This window comes from Hippoglossus hippoglossus, chromosome 9 (genome assembly GCF_009819705.1).
Source record: "Hippoglossus hippoglossus isolate fHipHip1 chromosome 9, fHipHip1.pri, whole genome shotgun sequence".
Lineage (NCBI taxonomy): Eukaryota > Metazoa > Chordata > Actinopteri > Pleuronectiformes > Pleuronectidae > Hippoglossus > Hippoglossus hippoglossus.
Window position 1 is genome coordinate 15,280,276 of NC_047159.1, and position 21,029 is coordinate 15,301,304.

At 41.3% G+C, this 21,029-nt stretch overlaps 2 protein-coding genes across 3 annotated transcripts; both read left to right on the top strand.

Moving 5' to 3' along the window:
* The first annotated feature begins 1,220 nt into the window (after positions 1–1,220).
* On the top strand, positions 1,221–5,304 carry arsk (arylsulfatase family, member K). Its single transcript, XM_034595303.1, has 8 exons — positions 1,221–1,448; positions 1,661–1,790; positions 1,882–2,041; positions 3,038–3,320; positions 3,422–3,593; positions 4,228–4,452; positions 4,663–4,878; positions 4,959–5,304. Exons 1-8 carry the CDS (start codon positions 1,341–1,343, stop codon positions 5,231–5,233), a joined length of 1,569 nt encoding a protein of 522 aa, XP_034451194.1. The 5' UTR covers positions 1,221–1,340; the 3' UTR covers positions 5,234–5,304.
* A 124-nt stretch (positions 5,305–5,428) lies between these two features.
* ttc37 (tetratricopeptide repeat domain 37) lies at positions 5,429–20,893 on the top strand. Of its 2 annotated transcripts, none has more exons than XM_034595288.1 (41): positions 5,429–5,557; positions 5,857–5,957; positions 6,112–6,255; positions 6,836–6,927; positions 7,060–7,135; positions 7,226–7,372; positions 7,654–7,752; positions 7,952–8,060; positions 8,244–8,384; positions 8,519–8,617; positions 9,530–9,654; positions 9,874–9,960; positions 10,157–10,260; positions 10,389–10,515; positions 10,679–10,858; positions 10,965–11,089; positions 11,181–11,431; positions 11,548–11,650; positions 11,782–11,964; positions 12,075–12,222; positions 12,306–12,384; positions 12,469–12,530; positions 12,618–12,674; positions 12,757–12,825; positions 12,977–13,051; positions 13,312–13,453; positions 13,533–13,626; positions 13,917–13,994; positions 14,098–14,222; positions 14,306–14,429; positions 14,933–15,157; positions 15,765–15,837; positions 15,989–16,042; positions 16,277–16,388; positions 16,746–16,874; positions 17,037–17,161; positions 17,311–17,475; positions 18,001–18,153; positions 19,164–19,294; positions 20,074–20,203; positions 20,379–20,893. In XM_034595288.1, exons 2-41 carry the CDS (start codon positions 5,868–5,870, stop codon positions 20,451–20,453), a joined length of 4,707 nt encoding a protein of 1,568 aa, XP_034451179.1. In that variant the 5' UTR covers positions 5,429–5,557; positions 5,857–5,867; the 3' UTR covers positions 20,454–20,893. The 2 variants fall into 2 exon arrangements, with proteins under 2 accessions (XP_034451179.1, XP_034451180.1); XM_034595289.1 differs by having other exon boundaries at positions 5,447–5,561; positions 20,379–20,682.
* Positions 20,894–21,029: the final 136 nt, after the last annotated feature.

A 21,029-nucleotide genomic window follows, 5' to 3' on the forward strand; every position in this document is an offset into this window, starting at 1 on the left:
TCTAGACTCATTAATCTGTGGTATAATCCACACACACATGGTCTCCCATACACCCAGGCCCATTACAACCTGCACATCCCATGTTGCTGCATGTTGCATTGAGGCTTCAGCACAGGCCTGTTGGATAATATGTGGGTCTATGGGTAAAGAGAGTAGAGCAGACCTTCAGGAAGGCTTCCCACGTGCTAGAGCACATATACTGTTTGTGGATTAAGATTAAAATGATCCATGCACTTTAGGGGGTGGGGGTTTCTCATTGTGTTCAACTCAGCTTTAGAGGAAAAACAACTCAACTGAAGCTCAGAACGCCACCTGGTGGACACCAAGCCATCCTGCTGAGCAGATATCACCTGTTGAACACCAGACTGTAATGTACAGTACATTGACTGTGTGACACCGCTACTCTCAGGTCCCTGAATCTGTTGTTCATTAGAGTTTTCTTCCTGAAACAGGTATTAGAAACAAAAGTTTATTTTAGAATACAGAAATTTAAATTGAATATACATTATTTCATTTATGTCATTCATCCATGCATTGACTTGTTTCATTTGGCGTGTCATTTCTTAGTGTAAGGGTTGGATGCAGGTCTGTGTATAACATCCCTTTCAGTTGTGTCATAGAGGACAAGGCACAGTACGTCCACTGGTCCAATGCCATTCATCTGCAACATTGGCCAAAGAAGCAGGTGTACACTATCTGCCACCAAACCCTATCTGATGGCATATGATTAAAACATAATCACAATTATTGACCAAAGTATGTTGAATACCATTTTCATGATACATCCCATCATTAACAAATGCACATGAGTTTTATTTTAACTTTTTATTTTAGTTTTGCATTCACTTGCTAACTTAATATTTGATTTCCCACAAACAAACATATGGACATTAATCAGTGTGATACTAATACACTAATAGTGCACATCTCGGATCAGTGCCAACTCAACAAAAATTGTGTAACCTTTTAAAATAAAAAGATAAATGCTTCCCCCTAGAGGCTATTGTGTGTTAATGCACGTTAAACCAGAAATTGATTTATTCGATCAACAAAGCCTTTATTTGCCCTCTGTGATGAATATTTGGGACGATTGGTTGCAGTGGTGATGAGTGTTGAATATGTATGTTCATAAATTTAGTCTCCTCTGAAAAACAGAACATTTAAACATCATTTTTATTGCCGGACTTAGTTGAATAGAAGACTCTTATTTTGAAAGTGCGACCTGGATGTACATCAGACTGGACAGCCCTGACAGACGGAGAGCGACTTGTTATAAAGTTTGCTCTGATGAATCTCATCCACTTCAACAGGAAATCGTCTGTAGGAGGTGAAACGTCGCTATGAACGCGTTAGCAGTGGCTCTGAGTTTCCTGTTTCTAATTGACGGTCAAACCTTTTGCCAAAATGGAACCAAACCTAACATTGTGATGGTGATGAGTGATGCATTTGTAAGTATGAATTAAGTTCCACCACAGAGCTCTGTTACTGCACAACAGTTACTGCAGTGTGTGTATATTTATAAGGCAGCAGCAGTAAAAGAGAACAGGGCTCTAACTTTAGGTTAAGCGGCACATATACTTCATATTTTTTACATTGGCTGATTGATTATCTGTTTTGTATTGGCTTGTGGTTTAAACGTCAGTTTTCTTCTTTTCTTAAGGATGGGCGATTGACCTTTGACCCTGGCAGCAAAGTTGTACAGCTGCCCTATGTAAACTACCTCAGGGAGCTTGGCTCTACCTTCCTCAATGCCTACACCAATTCTCCCATCTGCTGCCCATCAAGAGCAGGTAAGTGGCAAGATTTACCCACAAAAAACACACACGGGAGGAGTTCCCCTTTAAAATGCAAGAAAACAGATATTGTGGTAATTGTTGTCAGCGATGTGGAGCGGTCAGTTTGTCCACCTCACGCAGTCCTGGAACAACTTCAAGGGCCTGGATGCAAATGCTACCACGTGGATGGATGAACTGGAGGCGAAGGGATATCTCACCAAGGCGATGGGCAAGCTGGACTATACCTCAGGGAGTCATTCTGTCAGGTAGGCAGATGAGGAGCGATGAGGAGGAGAGTGCTGCCATAATTAATAACATCATGACATCTTTAAGTATCACTCTTATTATTTTCATTATAACAACCAGTCTGACAAAGCTTAAATATGACAGCTACACAGATGTTCCTTGTGTCTCTCTCTCTTCTTTCCTCTTCTGATCAAGGTTTCCTCCTGTTTAAAGGTCCAGTGTGTAACATGTTAGGGATCTATTGGCATAATTTGAATATAAAATTATCTTAGTTAGGTTTTCACGAGTGTGTTTCATCTAAATTGTAAGATTTTTGTTTTCTTTACCCTAGAATGGGCCCTTTAATATTTACATCTGGAGCGGGTCCTCTCTACAGAGGCTACCATGTTTTTTTACAGTCGTCCAAACTGGACAAACTAAACACCTTTTGAGTTTTTATGACAACTGAAGGCTACCACAGGTTCTGTTTCATGTTTAGAAGGGGAGGGAGAGATGAGGAGTATTCAGCTGCAACATGACACTTCACCACTTTATGTCACTAAATTCTACACACTGAACCTTTTAAAGGGAGTTGCCAAAGTGCTTACTCGTTGTGGGAACTGTTGGGTTTCTCTATAACATTCTAAGGTCTAAACCTTACTATGTTAGGTGCCTTAAGATAATGTATGTTGCGATTTGGCGCTATTCAAATAAAATTGAATAGAATTGAAGAGTGTCTGTAAAGTAGAGCCTGTATCCATGATTAGTGTGGTTCCAGGAAAGAAACAACCATCACTAACTTTGACTTATTCACAGAACAAAGATTAACATAACAGACAGACACCATACAAAAACATTGTCAGCAACTTATTGTGTGAGTAATAAGCAAAAACAGACTTTTCACGTGGGTAGCTATTTTCCAGAACAGTGTGAATCATCTTTTTTGTTTTCTCCTCACATTTCTTTTCCACTTCCCGTTCTTGTGCTGCTCTCCGCATCATCTTGGTATTCTTGTGTGTTTGTGCAACTACCCGCAGTAATCGAGTTGAGGCCTGGACACGAGATGTTCATTTCCTCCTGCGCCAAGAGGGCCGGCCGGTTACACAACTTGTTGGGAACATGTCCACAGTGAGGATTATGAGAAAAGACTGGAAAAACACAGACAAGGCTGCGCAGTGGATCCACCAAACAGCTGCAGCCTCGCACCAGCCTTTTGCTCTTTACCTTGGCCTCAATTTACCTCACCCTTACCAAACCCAATCCCTGGGGCCCACCGCAGGAGGATCCACCTTCCGTTCCTCACCGTACTGGCTCAAAAAGGCATGCTTTATTTACACCCCCTGTATTAATGCTTCCTGTGTTGTAGTATCGTTTGATTAAAAATCCCTGAGATATCCTCGTTCCTTTTTTTACGCACACAGGTGTCGTCTGATCTCATCACCGTTCCCAAATGGCTGCCTACCGCTGCCATGCACCCTGTTGATTTCTACTCCACCTTCACCAAAAACTGCACTGGTGTTTTCACCGAGGACGAAGTCAAAAGCATTCGGGCCTTCTATTATGCCATGTGTGCTGAAGCCGATGCCATGCTGGGTTAGTTGACAGCAGTAATTCTCCAAACCAAGAGTTATTTGTGGATAAGACTTTGGGGGATATCTCATGAAACATAACAAACCTGCAAGTTGTGATTTCTTTTCTTGTTCAGGTACTCAAATCCAAACATGTACTGCAGAAAAAAAGTAGGAGTCACACTCTTACAGGAGCCCAACATGGACTAAAGCATGTATGAAAGTAAAGTAGACTTAGTGACTTAGTGACAGCCACCTCTCTGGCTAAAACACAAGGTGAAGTATAGAAGGCAACAGCAGGTAGCTAGAACAGATCAAATTTAAAGCGAACATTTCACTGAATTTCTTGTCTCACTGTCGATCCAGTGCAGCTGGAACTTTGACTTGAATTCCTGTTGGTAAAATTCCTGAATAGATAAAGGTTAAAACTAGTAAACGTTTTTATGGGCACGGCAATAGTGTAATTTGGGTAAGGAAGTTTCTTATCGTGTTAAAATATCAACAGTAAAATATTTAATATTTTCTCTAGAGTTGAATCTGCCACTAGATCTTGTTTACCAGCATTTTACTCTTTGCTACTGTTTTAGTAATGTATTTGAACTGAACTAATCTGTAACTCTGTGCTTATTCTGTCTCTCCCACACCCTCTGTCTCACCAGGCCATGTGATATCAGCCCTGAGAGAAACTGGGCTGCTCAACAACACTGTTGTGATCTTTACGGCTGACCATGGAGAGCTGGCCATGGAGCACCGGCAGTTTTATAAGATGTCGATGTATGAGGGCAGTTCCCACGTTCCCCTGCTGATCATGGGGCCTGGCCTGATGTCTGGCCTGCAGATCAACCAGCTTGTGTCTTTGGTTGATCTCTATCCCACTGTGCTGGGTAAGGAAGTCGACAGAAGACAGAATTAAAATGTTGATTAAAGATTATAAATCATTGAAGTGTCAATCCAGGATAAAAGGGCTATCGTGTTCAAGACCTAAAGGGGTTTAAAGCGTCTGCCCAACGTCTGTAAAAACAACAAAATAAAAGCATGAGTAGATTCAAATTTTATTAATTTAACTTGACCTATCACACTTATGTATTTTTCAGACATTGCTGGTATTTCACCTGGAGGTAACCTCAGTGGACACTCCCTCCTTCCTCTGCTGTCCAAGTCTAGTGGTTTATTCAAAAAGCAACATCCAGACTGGGTTCTGAGTGAATATCATGGCTGTAATGTCAATGCCTCCACATACATGCTGAGAAGTGGCAGGTGGAAATACATCACCTATTCAGATGGCCTGAGCGTCCCTCCCCAGCTTTTTGGTGAGTTCCTAGCGCTCACAGTTCAGTCACTATATGCTTTTCATTCAAACCACTATAACTTAGATTTGTCTCTTTTGCAGACCTTTCACTGGACAAGGAAGAGCTGCACAATGTGGCTCACGAATTCCCAGAGGTGAAGGTGCATCTGGACAAGCTACTGCGCGGCATCGTAGATTACCCAGAAGTCTCGTCAGCTGTCCATCTCTATAATATAAAATCATTTGGGGCCTGGAGAGAGGATCTGGGAGGAAATTACAGCCAGGTCATCGCTACTCTCAGATGGAATGTCGACTGGCAGAGAGATGAGTTAGCCAATGAGAGAGCTATTGACAGGTGGATTTCTGGCTTATCATGATTAAAAACGTTAACAGTGTTATGTGTTACAGAGCTGTACTTTTATTTTCATTTAATAAATATTTTATAAAATTAGTTTTTTTGTCATCTTTGCTGGTCTCCAGTTTATAATTTATTTGTCATCCTGCCTGATGGTGCACATTCTCAGGCAGAACAAACTGCAGGTGGTTTTATTTTGAAAATCCAATGTAGGCGCGGCTTCTTATCTTTCACTTCCCTGTTAGCAAATGTGAAACTGCGCTCCAGATTGTCAACAACACAGCGGATGGCACCAACTTTTATTCACATGAACTAAACCTACACGGGTGACAGCGAACTGAACAAAGTGAGTATGTGTAAGTTATGGTTTTAAATAAGCTAAAGTACGTTGTTTATAGTCACTGACAAGCTAACAGCTAATGCTAAATTGTATTGGCTAACTCAGTTAGCTTTGTGAAGTCCCTTTCTACTTTTAATTCAGGCACAAAAGCGTAGCTAACGTCTGTAGCATATTGTAATTCGAATAAATAGCATTAGCGTTAATTAGCTTCGTTCACTCATTGAGACACTTGGTAGGTTGCAGGTGCATCTGGCTGTAAAGCTAATAAACAGCCAAGTTAATGTTTTGGACTCATTTTGTTTCAGGTGACCACAAGATGTCCAGTAAAGAAGTGAAGACGGAGCTGAAAAGTGCCAGAGAGGCCATTAAAAACAAAGATTACAAAGATGCTCTGAGACACTGTAAGGTAAGATAACTGAGGTACTGGGGGAAATAAGGTATTTACACAAGATCTGAGCTGGTAATGTGCTTCTGCTATATGTAATCTGTGGTAATCAATGAGACACTGCAAATCTCCCATGTTGTATGCTTGACTTTGTTTTCCGTAATATGGCTTTTAGGCTGTTTTGAAACTGGAGAAGAACAATTATAATGCCTGGGTGTTTATCGGCCTGGCAGCCAGTGAACTGGAGCAACCAGATCAGTCCCAGTCAGCCTATAAAAAGGCAGCGGAGCTGGAGCCTGAGCAGCTACTGGCATGGCAGGTAAGATGTGTATGTGTAGTGGTAACTGCTTACAGGACTGCTTGTTTCACACTAAGAGCAATTCATTCCTTTGTAATGTCTTCTATGGTTTGAGTTGAAACTACAAGGGCAGCACCTACCTCCACCAAGGCCTAACAGTCCACATTTAATTTCACTAGATCCCGATTTATATCTGGATCTGCCACAAATGGCACACACACGTGAATCAGTCTCCTAAAGTCTGATTTTTTTTTTTCCCATCAAGATCCATGAATGTTTATCTGAAAAATCTATGAAAATGCCTTATTCCACAATGTTAATGGAAGTCAAAATGTTGAATTGGTTCTTTCCTGACCCATACCACATTCTTCCACTAGGTTTCGTAGAAATCCATTCTGTAGTTTTTGCATAATCCTGCCATCTAACTAATGTAGACAAAACCATAACCTCCTTGGTGGAGGTAATTACAGCCGGGTGCCATAGCACAGTGGCAATGTCCTTTTAAAAGTGTGTTGTTCTGACAGAGGATGTTGCATTTTATGCTACTTGTCTCAGTGTGTCTATGAGTATTATTCATGTCAACAATGTGTTTGTGCTTTAGGGCTTAGCTAATCTTTATGACAAGACGGATCAGTGGGATTTCAAAATTGAGCTACCCAACATTTATCAGAAGCTTGTTGATCTATACGCCAGGTAAGATGTTTAATCAGTACATGTGTCTAATAATTTTCAAAAAATTTAAATGATTTCTTTAGCATTTATCTCTAAAGGTTCTAACTAGTTTTAATACATTTTACCGATTTTCGCCATTTTGTGCATTGACAGCTCGGACAAAAAGAAATGTTACGAGGTGATCCAAAAGTTGTCAGATATTTATCTGTCTGACAAAGAATATTTAAAGGTATGTAACTCTGAAAGTATGTGGTCAACAATAATGAAAAGTTAGTGTGTTGTTTTTCGCACATTTTAATGTATTTGTATGTGGGGATAGCTGGCAAAGGTTTGGCTGCAGCTCATTCAGCTGAAAGAGGAAGAAGCTGTGGACAAGACAGAGTTACTGCAGCTGTGGCAGGAGATGATCCAGCTCCTCTCAGACGGCATTAATGAGAAAGAGCAGGACAATGAAACACAACAGCATGTAAGATTTCCCCAAATGTGATTTAAAACCCCCAAACTTTAGCATATCTCTTTGTGCAACACTCTGCAGTACACATGAGTCCAAACCCTTCAACCTACCAACCCCTAAAGGTTATATTTTGAACTTAAAAGCAGATACTGTATGTCGTACCCTGTGTAAGTAGTAAGCTCCAATTTCTCCCACAGAAGTACAAATATAAAATCATATTTTACTTAATCATATTTTCTGTGCACATATCTGCTATTTGGTGATTGTGTTGTTTGTTTGTTTGACGCCAACAGTTAATCACAGCTTTTGAGAACACCATTGTTCTGGTGGACCCTGTACCAGGAGAGAAACACAAGAAGATCTCAGCCGACTTTATTAATTGTCTCTCTAAAGTAAGCACACACTCTCTTATGCCAGAATTCATGTTAATGTTCTTACAAAGAGGCCACCTGTTTCCTAAGATCTTTCCTAAATCGCCTGCTCAACATTAGTGCTCAAGCAATTTGGGTTTACAGTGGCTGATGGCATATATTTAATGCAATTGAATTAATCATTTCATTATGACTCATCATGATTCTGCTCCTACTTTAGCTGCCGCAAGAAGAAAACAAAATGAAAAAGGCTTGTGAGTCCATGCTCACTCACTACCCCAAACAAAGTTATCCTCTTGAGGTCCTTTGTTTGCATTACCTCAAAACAGGTACAATAATTTGAATATGTATTATGTGCTTTCTATTTGGAATTTATCATCAAAATGAGTGCTTTGTTTTATTTCCTGTAAGTACATCTCTAAGGCATTGAGGAGAATAATTGCATTAAACTCAAAATGCATGATAGGAAATAGCAGTGTTAGTCTTGATATGTGTTATATTTCGATTTGAAGGTATCCTGATTGATGATACAATTAGCTGCTTCTCCCGGCTCCTGGATCTGGCCCCTAACTCTGGGTTGGGTCACTTGGGTCTGGGCACTAAAGCACTTCAGGAAGGAAGATATACAGACGCCATAAAGGAACTTTCGCAAGGTTAGTTTGATCTGAAACCCAGAGTGAATACTGTGCTCGTAGTGAGACATGCACTTCATGAGCAACTCTGTGATTCAGAATGACAGTGATAGTTGATGATAACTCTGCATGATCTATCTCCTCTGTTTTATTAGGGTTGAAGAAGATGAGCTGTAGCACAGGATGGTACAGTCTGGCTGAAGCTCAGGTTAAAGTGCACAGATACTCGGACAGTGCTACTTCATGCTGCCAAGGTTTGTGTAGTCTGCTGTATATCACTATAAGCATTCAGACTGTATAACAACAGCATGTCATCGCTGATGTGAGTCCCAAATGAAACACACATCTTAGCCTCTTTGTTAATGGGACTGGGTCCTGTACTACAAAGCGAGCTCAACATATCCCGGATATCTTTCTGTATTCCGGCTCGACTTAACCTAACAATCACAGGCTAAGGCTAAGAGGTCCCACGATGCTGGTTATCAACACAACAAGTCAACCCAGGCTTTCCTACTCTAGATATGAGCGCGTGACATGGACAAGTGTACTGACAGCAGACCTGCATATTTCACAATTGTTGAGCCCTGTCAAAAGGAGAATTTCTGTCACTTGAGACAGACAATACAGTTTATCTATCTGTCGGACTAAAAGAAAAGCAGTTGCAGCTGTGCAGTTGCAGGAAGGACAGCTGGCAAAAAAATCTCTGAATTTCGAATGCATATAAGTCAATGTTTTTGTAAAACTGTCATTAGGGCAACAGTGGATCTGACTATACTTTCGTTTGTGTTTCCATTACATTAATGCGTAATTTACATGTATTCTTATTGTGAGCATGACAGTTTGAGGAAGTTATTAGGTGCGGTACAGCGCTTTTATTAAATTTCTACTGTATTTTGATATCGGTATACAAATGCACAATAAGGTTTGTAAACAACTCAGATACTGAATGAAAGTAAAACACCATAAAGAACAATACAAATTATACCAAAGAAAAGACATTGCTATTAATGTGCAAAATGTTTAAATGTACATTCCGTACAGTGGTTTTGCTGAGTTACTCTGCATCACCCACAGTGAACAAGAAACTCCCACAAGTAAAGGATTTTGTCGGTCTCTGAAAACCCTTGCCCTCCTCTGAACTTCATTGTTTATATTTTTTCTTTTAGGTCTGACGACGTGTGTTTCTGGAGACAAGGAGCTGAAGGTCAAACTGCTGAGGTTGAAGCTTGAGACTTTAGTCAGAAGTGGAGGAGAGAAGGCTGCAGATGATGCTTTGGACACCTTTTCACAAGTAAAGTGATTAATACTAATGTGTTTGTACTACAATTTTTATTAATTTTTTTAGGTAACTAGGTATTAAGTAATTCAGTAGTTTATAGATTGTTTTGATTTATTCTGAGTTTAATATGAATATATTTTGCTATTTTAATAAAGGGCGTATGTGTATAAAGGGCGACAGAACATCCAAGAAAATGTCATGTCTATGTTTGTTTTTAATTAGATTTTTCAGATTCCAGATGCTGTAAAAGACCAAGTTCTCGTTGCCCTTAAAGGACGTGCATACCTGAACAAAGGACAGATTGATCAAGCACTTAAGGTTGACTAACTGAATTCTGTCCATGAAACTGTCACTTCTACTTTATGATTAACATAAGAAACTAAATAATTTAGCAACTAATTAAATCAAAACATATTCGACCAATGATATGATTGTCTAATCCTATTGATGAATATGTATCTTGTATTCGATTGAAGATTAATAAGTATAACTTAAACAGTTATATCTTCCATAGGTATCATCAGAGCTTGTGGCCTCCAACCCAAACCTGGACCAGGGTTTAGCTCTGAGAGGACTGGTGCATTCAGCTGAAGGTCAGCATCAGCTGGCAGAGCAGAGGTAAGACCTGTCTTTTGTCTTTATCTGTGTGCATGTCTTACATCTGTGGCCCTGCACTGTCTTAAACATTGGTAGAACGGTCCATTTGTATGATGCACTTATGTAACTTTTCTTGCACTGCGTTGCAGTTTCCTGAAGGCAGCTACCCTGAGCCCAAACTGTGCAGAGTACTATTTTTTGCTGGGACAACTCTACTGGGACATGGGAGAAGAGACACGTAAGGACAGAGGCAAAGCTCAAACACACTTGCTAAAGGTTGGTACAGCTATAGAACATTTCATAACATGATCTGTTCATTTTAGATAAATAAAACCATAACTTGTTTGTGAAGAAATGTTACCATATCTTTTTTTTATTAACAGTTGTAGCGTAGTGTTGAATGACATCTTATTTTGAAAGTTCCACTTTTACATTTCAGGCGGCAAAGATAGATCCACACCTCGGCTGTGTTTTCCGCTACCTTGGGCATTACTACAGGGAGATAGCTACTGATCGTGGTCGTGCACGAGGCTGTTATAAGAAGGCCTTCGAGTTGGACGATGAGGATTCTGAGTCTGGAAGTGCCTCAGTGGATCTCAGTATGGAGCAGGAGGATATGGTGAGTGGCCTCGGTGGTTAGAAAAGCCAGTTTTCAGAGTTGTCAGGTGTGTTGTTGGTACTTTCTCGTTGTGTTTGTGTAAAGGTGTCCTTCCTTAATGCCACAGGACACTGCCTTAGCAACACTGGAGTCAGTGATAGAGAAAGCCACTCCCGGTTCAGCTAAATGGGCCTGGATGAGACGAGGCCTTTACTACCTGAAGGTCGGGGAGCATCAACACGCCGTCTCTGAGTATGAATTTCAAATCTGATATAAATCTATTATATTTGTCCGGATGTTTTCACTTTATGAACATTATTGACCCTTCAGTTAATGTTTGCAGTCTGCAGGCAGCTCTGAGAGCAGACCCTGACGACTGGGTGTGCTGGGAGTGTTTAGGCGAGGCCTACCTAAACCGCCGGAGCTTCACGGCTGCGCTGAAGGCATTTGGTAAGGCCCATCAACTTCAGCCCTCCTCCATCTACAGTGTTTACCAGGCTGCTGCGATCAAACAGACCCTGGGCAAGTTCAAAGAGGCGGCCGCAGAGTACTTGCAGATCACAGCACAGCAGGACTATGTTCCTGCTCTTAAAGGTTGGTATTTGTTTCACTCTACCCTAGAAATTGGTGTAATGTTTTGCTTATTTTTGCATATATCTGTTAAGATATTGATTCAAAGCTAAATTGGATGTGTATGGTCTGTTGTGAAGGACTCGGGGAGTGCCAGCTGTCTCTGGCAAAATGTTTGATGGAGGACTGCAGAGATGGGGGAGCCATTGACCTCATTCAGCAAGCTATTAAGAACCTCTTCAGGTGTTTATTCAGCCTTCAAACCTTCATATATGAAATAATGCTTAGTCTTTGATAAACTACATTGCTTTATCACTCACAATGTGATGTCTTATAGTTCCTTTGTCCATCCTTTTTCATTTCTATGCTCACAGAGCCATGGAGCTGCGTCCAGGCCTGTCCTGCTTGTGGAAGCTGCTGGGAGATGCATGCACCACAGTCAGCAGTGTTTCGTCAAACAGAGCACAAGTTCTTATGCCCGCGCTGTTGGCTGGTTTAGACCCCAACTCAGAGAGTCACGTGCTGAACCAGGCCCAGACACTCAAGGTCGGCGAGAGGTATGTTCACAAACGAGAATCAGAAGTTGAAATGTATTCGATTTATTATCTGTTGCTCTTTCGTATAGTTTCGGCCCCTGTTGGTCAATCATATGAGTGTTTGTCTACAGGTGCTATGCTCATGCTTTGAAGCTGGTGTCTGAAGCCCCCAGCCTTTGGTATGACTTAGGACTCAACTATTATCACCAGGCAAAACTGCCAATTTCTTCTGAAGGAGACCAGAACTCCCAATCTCTGGTCCTAGAGAAAGCTCAGCAGGTAATTCACTGGATCCTTCACTGCAATTTTGCATTGTTTGTTCCCAGGGGTGGTCTCAAAAGATTTTTTTTTTCTCTTGTCAGTGTTTTAAGAAGGCCATCATGATGGACTGTGAGAACCATAGCTACTGGAATGGCCTGGGGGCGATTTCCATGAACAAAGGTAACAGTATTTCTTTTCATTTTTGTAAAAAAACAGGTATAATTAATACAACTGATTTAAATTGATAGTGTCTCATCACATCAGGTCTTGAGAACTTTGCTCTGGCTCAACATTGCTTCATCAAGTCCATACAAGTTGAGTCAAATGTAGGTACAGCTCCTTTGGTCCGATCGACGGAAATAATTATCAGAAAATATTCTATTGATTTTACTAAACTTAATATTTCATTCCAGAATGTTGTTGCCTGGACAAACCTTGGGAGCCTCTATTTGAAGAAGGGCAATATAGAGGTTTGTGCATGTGTGATACATTCTTGTCATTATCATAGCTGGCGGACATTTTTATAGTTGATCTCTGGTCTTATTGTCTTAGCTCGCACACGAGGCCTTCAAGATTGCTCAGTCCTTGGAGCCGCTGTATGTCAACTGCTGGATTGGACAGGTACTGAACCCCACCCTAGCATATCTTATGGAGAAGTCCTGAAACAATGTTTTACAGGTCACTTCAATGTCACCAAACTTATTGGATTTTAGTTTTTGACCTCTTTGACTGTATCTGTCTAAATGTGTCTAACTCTTTTCCATCCCCCTAGGCGCTGATAGCAGAGAGAGTGGGAAGCTACGACACCATGGATCTTTTCAGGCACACCACTGAACTCAGTACACATGTGTGTGACCTTCTAAACACCCTGGGCTTGCTATTGTAATATCCACTAGTTGGCTGGATAATAGTTTAATCCAGGCTTCATTCTGCCTCAGTCATTCTGCTAAATGTTCTTTTCTAAACCTTTTGTATGAAGGAATTAGTGATGAAACTATGATGAAACAGAAAGTAGATTTTCTTTGCCCCGTCACACTTTGCCAGACTCTGTTTCTGTTTTTGTTCTCTGGCTCTTCATCATCATTTCCCTCAATCTTTCCCCGGCAGATGGAGGGAGTTAAAGGTTATGCCTTCTGGGTATGTTCCACCTTGCTAGATAAGAGCAACAGAGACTCTGAACTGTACCGCTACAACATAGTCCAGATGAACGCCATCTCTGCTGCTCACGTGGTTCTCTGCAAGTACACAGGTACACAATCTATACCTCAGTTTTATTTGGGAAATGTGTTAGAGATGGATGTGTAAGGCTTCTCTTGTGCTCCTCTCAGAGAGGATCCAGTCTGACCCCGAAGCCTTCATTATGCTGGGATATCTGAATGAGCATCTGCAGCTGAAGAGACAGGCCTTACAGGCTTACCAAAGGTTTGTCTGAATTACACTGACTGAAGGTTTGTGCTGCATGCGAAAGTCTGCATAGGGGTCCGTGTGTTGCCCAGCGGACATGGGTGGGTGACAACATTCTCATCACAAGGACCAAAGCGGACTTCAGTGGGACTGTCTGACATGGAAACTATGAACAGATGAGACTGAACACAAAGAATACAATTTTTATATATATATATACAGAATATGTTTCTTCTATATTTATGTACCAGAAACACATTTTATTTCATAATTGCTTAGAATTTACACTCTTAATTATCTTCCCTCAGAGCTGTTGAACTGCTGAAGTCCACATCCTCAGCAGAAGAACTGGCTTTTGCTCTGGGCTGCTATGGCCGCGCTCTGTGGTAACAACCAGCTGCCTCATTACCATGTACATGAACCATCTTAGAAAATACTTCAGGAATTCCTCAAACTCTTCTTTGTACGTCCCACTGTGTTTTTTTGCAGCACCTCAGGCCAGTGGGAGGAGGCGGTGCATGTTTATAATTCCACTCCACTGCAGGAGCTCAGCGATCTGACTGGGTTGGCTCTGGCCTACTGGAGAGCAGGATTCATTCCAGAGAGCACCAACGGTGAGCACTGCTAGATGCATTGAAATGAAACATCACATATTTGTTTGAGTGATTGTGAATGATCAGTTGTGTTTGCAATACAGCCTATGAGCGTGCCTTGGCTGTGACGTCCAGTGAGAAGGAGAAAGCTTACATCCTGACAGCTCTGGCCCTGCTGCAGCACCGGCAGGGCAACCTGGACTCAGCCAAGACTCTGCTGTTTAAATGGTGAGAGTGCACCGTGGGTCTGTTGGTTCCTGTCCTACAAATACAACTATGTTTTACTCACCTGTCCTCATTTTCTGTCCAGGCCAATATAAAACAAACTTGACACTTTCGAGCGTTAGATAGTCCACTCGTAATTTATTTTATTTCTCATTAATGGGTTGTTATTGTGGTTATTTTGAGAAATAGGCAATGCAATGTAGAGGAAGATATTTTTCTTAATTTTAAAGATAAAATGGAATTTCTGTTTCAGTCAGGGATTGTTCAATTGCTTATGGCCAAACAGTATTGCCCTCACAAGCTGTAATGCCAGAATACCACATTTTAAAGACAAAAACTTATGGAAAACTAAATATTTATATAAAAGTATCGTATAAATATGGTGGTTCCTCAGACCATTTGATTGTGTCAAGGAAACACTTTAAAAACAAAAATTGTTGTCAACTGCATTACCACCTGATCATAAAGTGTGATACATGTACTATACCTGCTTTCTGTCTCCACAGCTCAATGTTAAAGGAGCCCATCTCCGAGTCTCTGCTGTGTTTATGTGCCCTCGGGTTGGTCCACGGTGATGTTACACTCGCCGGTGCTGCCCTGACCGAGTTGCTGAAGCAGGGTTCAGCCACTGGGAGTGTTGTAGAGCAGCGGTGTTTACTCACCTGCACCTTGCTGGCCCTGCAGGGCAACTACAGTGCAGTGCAAAGAGAGGCCTCCAGAGCTGTACACAGGTAAACCGTTTGTTTGGATTGTCCAGAGCACTTCAGAGCACTCCACTGATGTGTTGTACCCTTCAACCGCACACACTTTGATTGTGGAAGATTCTTAATTGCAGTTTGACATCGAGGAACATTTTTACCTTTCGCACTTTGGTTCACGAGTTTTGTGGACGATTCCACAGAAGACACAAGTATATTTGTCTGATTGCCTGAGTCACTTTACAGTCATTCATAGTTTCAGGTCAGTTTTATGGAGGAATTTTGCAGCTTCTACAAATCATCTGCAGATTTGTGTTTTGAAACTAGAATCAGAAATACTTTATTTATCCTCGATGGAAATTGAATTTTGTTACATATGCTACAACAAAGAATAGACATGTATACAGACCAAGAATTATAATTGAGAGAAATATAAATAAGAAGAATGTTACGTATGTTTATATATTGTATAAAACAGTATATACAACAGCTAAGTGGTTATTGTAGATACATTATAATAAATCATGGGTTGGGTTTATATGTGGTTGAAAAATAAAATTAGAATAAAGTCACTTATTCTGTTGGAATCTCAGTGAAAGAGTGAACACACCACAAATAAGTATTTTCTGTCTTATTGTAGCAATCCTGGAAACCCCTCCCTGTGGGCCCTGCTGTCCAGAGTGATACCACAATACTATCCCAGGAAGGCAAATGTAAGCATCTACCCACACACAATTATTGCACACATCCCCAGCTATAACCCAGGAAATAGAGTTTACTCAAATAAGTAACCTAGCTTTATCCGCTCTTTCTGTAGAACAGAAGTGGAGTTTTGTTCATTGTTTTGTTTTCTTTGTGTTTTAGGGTGGAGCAGTGGCTGGTCACGTTGCCTGTCTCTCCAGTATGACCCAAGGAAAGGTACAAATATCACAGTGGTGTCTCGTTGTCTGTTTTGTCCTCTGTCTGTTGATCTTTTCTAGTACCTCACAGTCATTCATTTAATCAATGTTCTCTACTTCTGCTCAAACTCGATCATGGTTAATCTATTGTACATTTCGATATTTCAACAGCAGAAAAACTATTGTTTCCTTTAGTGTCTTTGCAACGGAGCTTGTATGTTAAATTGCAGTGATTCAAATTGTGTCCCTACAGAGGGCGCTGTTGTACAGTGGGGTGAACCAGCTGGCTAGCGGAAGACACTCAGGAGAGGACGTTCACAGGAATGCACTGAAAACTATGCAGAGAGCTGTGCTGCTCTGTCCCGGTAGACATGCGCATGAATACACACACAACATCACAACAAACACTTTCAACTACCTCTCATACAAATGCACTTATAAAGAAGATGTAATGGAAAACAAACTGGTCTTGAAAAAAAAGTCAGGAAAAACTCAGTGTCTGTGAATTCATTTGTATAAATTCTGTAATTTATGGGCTATATAATGTAACTTGTAACTCTACTGCGAGAACCTGGTAATATTCAGCACAATGACGTTTTGCTGTTTTGTGACACTTCAGCTTGTTTATGTTTTTCTTTATCAGGGTGTAAAGCTACCTTTGCACCTACCATGAAAGAAATACTGTAAAAACATCTGCCTGATACTTCTCTCTATTGTTTCAGATGATCCTTCAGCATGGGCGGGATTAATGGCTGCCTGTCACACAGAAAACACAGCCTGCTATCTCTCAGGTTCTGCTCCCTGCAGACAAGGAATGGAGAAAACCCTCATGTCAGTGGTTTCTGAGAAAGGTGTGTGTGTGTGTGTGTGTGTGTGTGTGTGTGTGTGTGTGTGTGTGTGTGTGTGTGTGTGTGTGTGTGTGTGTGTGTGTGTGTGTGTGTGTGTGTGTGTGTGTGTGTGTGTGTGTGTGTGTGTGTGTGTAACTGTGTAACTGACAGCTTTCTCTGCCCCAGTGCATGGTGTGGAGGAGATAGAGCGCCCTCTAGCCCAGTCTCTGGAGGGATGGGTACTACAACAGGCAGTGACTGGTCTCATGTTAGGGGGACAGCTGGAGCAGGCAGAAGCCCTCTGCTCACAGGTTGGACACACACACACATCCTCAACATTATTTTGTGATTTTACTTTAGACTTCATGTAATCACAAGTTATATTCAGATTGATTGCGTGTGATGACTCTTTCCTTTCACTTGCGTGTTTCTTATGCTGCGTCTCCTTTTTTTCTCCAAGGTCCTAAATGTTTCGCCAGAACACCCAGCAGTGATGCTGTCACTGAGACAGGTGCAGTGTCAGCGCCTCCTTGTGGCCGATGGTGGTAATGTCCTCCCAGACTCCGTGCTGGAGCAGCTTAGCAACACGGTGATGATGAACCGCACCAACCTGGGGGCATGGCATGTAAGTGGGCACTCAGTCTTTTCAGATGATATGAAAGCACTTTGTGTTGCTGTGAATTACTGATGAGCTGTTATTTGTTTAATTTCAAGGACCAGTTGGTTTTAGTGGCACAGGATTTGAAACCGTCTTATATACAACATCATTCACACAAGCATGTGATGGTAAAAAAAACAATCAACCTTGAAAGTAATTAAGTGGTTGTGTCAGTCCAGGATTGCCATTTGTGTAAACGTTCAGGCCATGTTGTATAGAAATGATCAAACTATTAATATGTTATGAGGCAGTGGATTATTTCTCATTGGTAAAGTTCATGAATGATTTATAGAAGATTGTTTTATTTTTTTAAATCTTTCTTTCCTCTCTTCCTCTAACATTTCCTAATCTCACCTTGCCTCTAACAACCCCATCTATGCCCCTCTTCCTTCACCTCTCGGATTCTCTCTCCCACCCGTTCCTCTGTGAATCACCCATCCTCACCTCTACTCCCACTCATCCTGGCTTACCCTGTCCTTCTCCTCCTCTCAGTGGCTGGCTGAGGTGTATCGTAGGCAGGGTCTGCTGGTGCAGGCAGTTATGGCTTACAGGCAGAGTCTGCAGCTTGCCTTACAGCTCGGCCTGCACAGCGGCCAGATGGCCAGCCTCCTCCGGTTGGCCCTGCTAGCTCTAGGACCCTGTATGGTGAGTCTCTGCACCAGATATAACATGAATCTAGATCTATAATATTCCCTATCTTGCTGTGATAAGGTACAGCTGTTACTGCACTGTAATAAATACTGAAATGTTTTTTTTCTGTGCACCACCATGACTACAAAACTGATCATTTCAGAAAATACAAATCTAATTGTATTGCAAAATGTGAGTTAAAGTAGTAGAAATGTTCTGATACCACTTTTTCCCCGACACCGAATACATCCATCATCAGTGCATTTGAATAAAAAGCAACATACATAATGCATTTAACAGCTGTTTGCCAGTAACCCTGTATGGAAGTGATGATTGTAAACACTACTCTGCAATACAGCACAACTGCTATTTACGAGTGGCGAAAAAGTGATATCAATGAAAAGACAATTGCAGTTTTATTAAGGTGAAACTAATGTACTTGAAATACGTGGTATTGGCAGCATCGAGGCATATACGATGCTGGTATCTGCATCGAAACATCTCTAAAAAAAAAGATCACTGCTGTTATGTTTCAGCTAGTAGTGTTTCGGAATGATGACGGGCTGATTTACATATTCCTACACACTCACATACAGGAAGCCAGAGGCAGCTCCTGTCTATATTCCTGTTATGTATGCAGAAACAAAGTAGAGGAATATTGAGCAGAATTACAGGGTCAGCAGCCACGACCAAATGGAAATAAAAGCATGACAAGAAGCTTTCTTTGTGATTTAACTAGAGCGAATGTGGTTTATAATCCACTGCTCACATGGCAGAAAATCCCATCCGAATCCCTTGGTTGTGTACAAGTCAACACAAATCTTTTCTCTTTGACATTTAGCTAATTCAGTACATTTTGACATCAGCCACTGCTCCTCTGAAAGCAGTTAGACAGGTGTTAATGCACATTGTTGGCAAACAATACAGATAAAAGTGTTTTAAAATCAGTCAAGTAGCTGAATCACACATCATTTAAAAATGTTTTAGCTAGTTATTCTGTAACCGTGTGTGATCTGTCCTCTCAGGCAGGGGCCCCAGGAAACGAGTGGAAGGACCTGGTAGTAGAAGCCACTACTGAGGTTTTGAAGCTGGGCTCATCCCCTGTGGCTAACCTCTTCCAGGCCCTGCTCCAGTATGTGACCAAGATGGCAGCTAGGTCAGTGCCTCTCACAGTATTCTGTCTCCTCTGCTGCAGGTGGTGTGTAAATACTCATGCAAGTGTTTTTTTGCAATGAATATTTGCAATATGTAATCTAAAGTGATCAAATGAGGTTTCAGAAACTTCAAATGCATGGCTACATGTCTGAGCTGGAAAAACCTTTTCCTGGTCTCACCACCTCATAGATGGGCCAGGAAGCTTCATTAAAGGGATAGTTCACAGAAACATGAAAATTAACTCATTATCTACTCACCACTATGCCGATGGAGGGGTGGGTGAAGTGTTTGAGTCCACAAAACACTTTAGGAGTTTTAGGGGAAACAGTGTTTTAGCCCAGGTGACCTCTTCTTCAGACGTGATAAAACAGAATAAAAAAGAATATGCCTCCATACTGCTCGTGTGGTGTCATCCAAGTGTCCGGAAGCCCCGACATTCAAATTCGATTCGAAACGACGTAATTTACACCGTGTTTTAAGCCTAAAAGTCTGCTACCGGTAGTAGCGATGCTAGTGGATGTAGCGGTGCTAACGCTCACCCCACGCAACTTTTAGACTTTAAACTTGGTGTAAGAACAGAGTGCTTCATTTTTCAGAGGCTACAGAGAACACATATGCTTGTAATGAATTGGGTAAGTTCTTTGAGATCCTGCAGGAACAACTCTGTGCCAAAATGAATCACATTATCAAGCCGAGTTTAATTTCATTGTTTATAGTATAAAATACTGCTGACAACCAGTTGTTATACCTTTTGCCCATTTCTGAGCGTGTCTTCTGCAGGGAAACGAGACGTTTGCTGGAGAGGCTGGTGTACGCTTCCTCTCAAGACCTCCCAGTGACGGTGGTGCAGGTGGCCAGCTGGTACCTTCTCAGACACTTGTATGCCAAAAATGACCCGGAGCTGATTAATGTGAGCACACAACTGCCTCATACACACACTCACACCGGATAACAGAAACACATTCCAACGTCATATCACGACTCCAGTGGAAACCCTAACAGCACGTGCAAATAGCGAAAGTGATACTGGTCACTTGTGTTCTTGCGTCTTAAAAGTGAAAAACATTTTCTAATTTTTTTTGCAGGTGCTCTTGCAACATGCCAAAATGAAGGGAGATCAGAGACTGTTGGAATTCAATTCGCTCCTGGCCTCGTCCTGAGTTTTGCAAATCCACAAATGCATCTCAATGAAGTCCTGTCGCATTATGGGGCTTTATTCTCTGAACTAAATCATATCAAACTGGACATCATGGGTCTGATGACATTAACTAGCTTTACGTGATTCTTTCGTTGTACATTATACAGTGTTCAGAAAATCTAATCATATTTTTTCTAAATGTAACCCACCTCCACCTTCAGGCTGAAATAAATGCATTCTGCTCAACTTCTAAAGATTGTCTTATCTTGAGTGCACATGATCCCACACATGCCGATCTGACACTATATGGACATTATACTTACTGCACCAATTACAATTATTCATTTGTGGAAAACACAGAAACTTTGAGGCTTGCCGTGTTTTAATGTTACATTAATGACGTAATACAAACGATGGATTTAAACGTTAATTCACCTCAGTATCAATCTATAAACATAAGTTAAGCTGTAAGTCGTTTGACTATAGACTGCATCTTCAAAACAGTCTTGACAACTATGTTTCCAAACCTTACCCTTTGTGTGTTTTCACATATAGTTCTCTTTAATTATCCAAACTTGTATACTTTTCCTGCAGGACT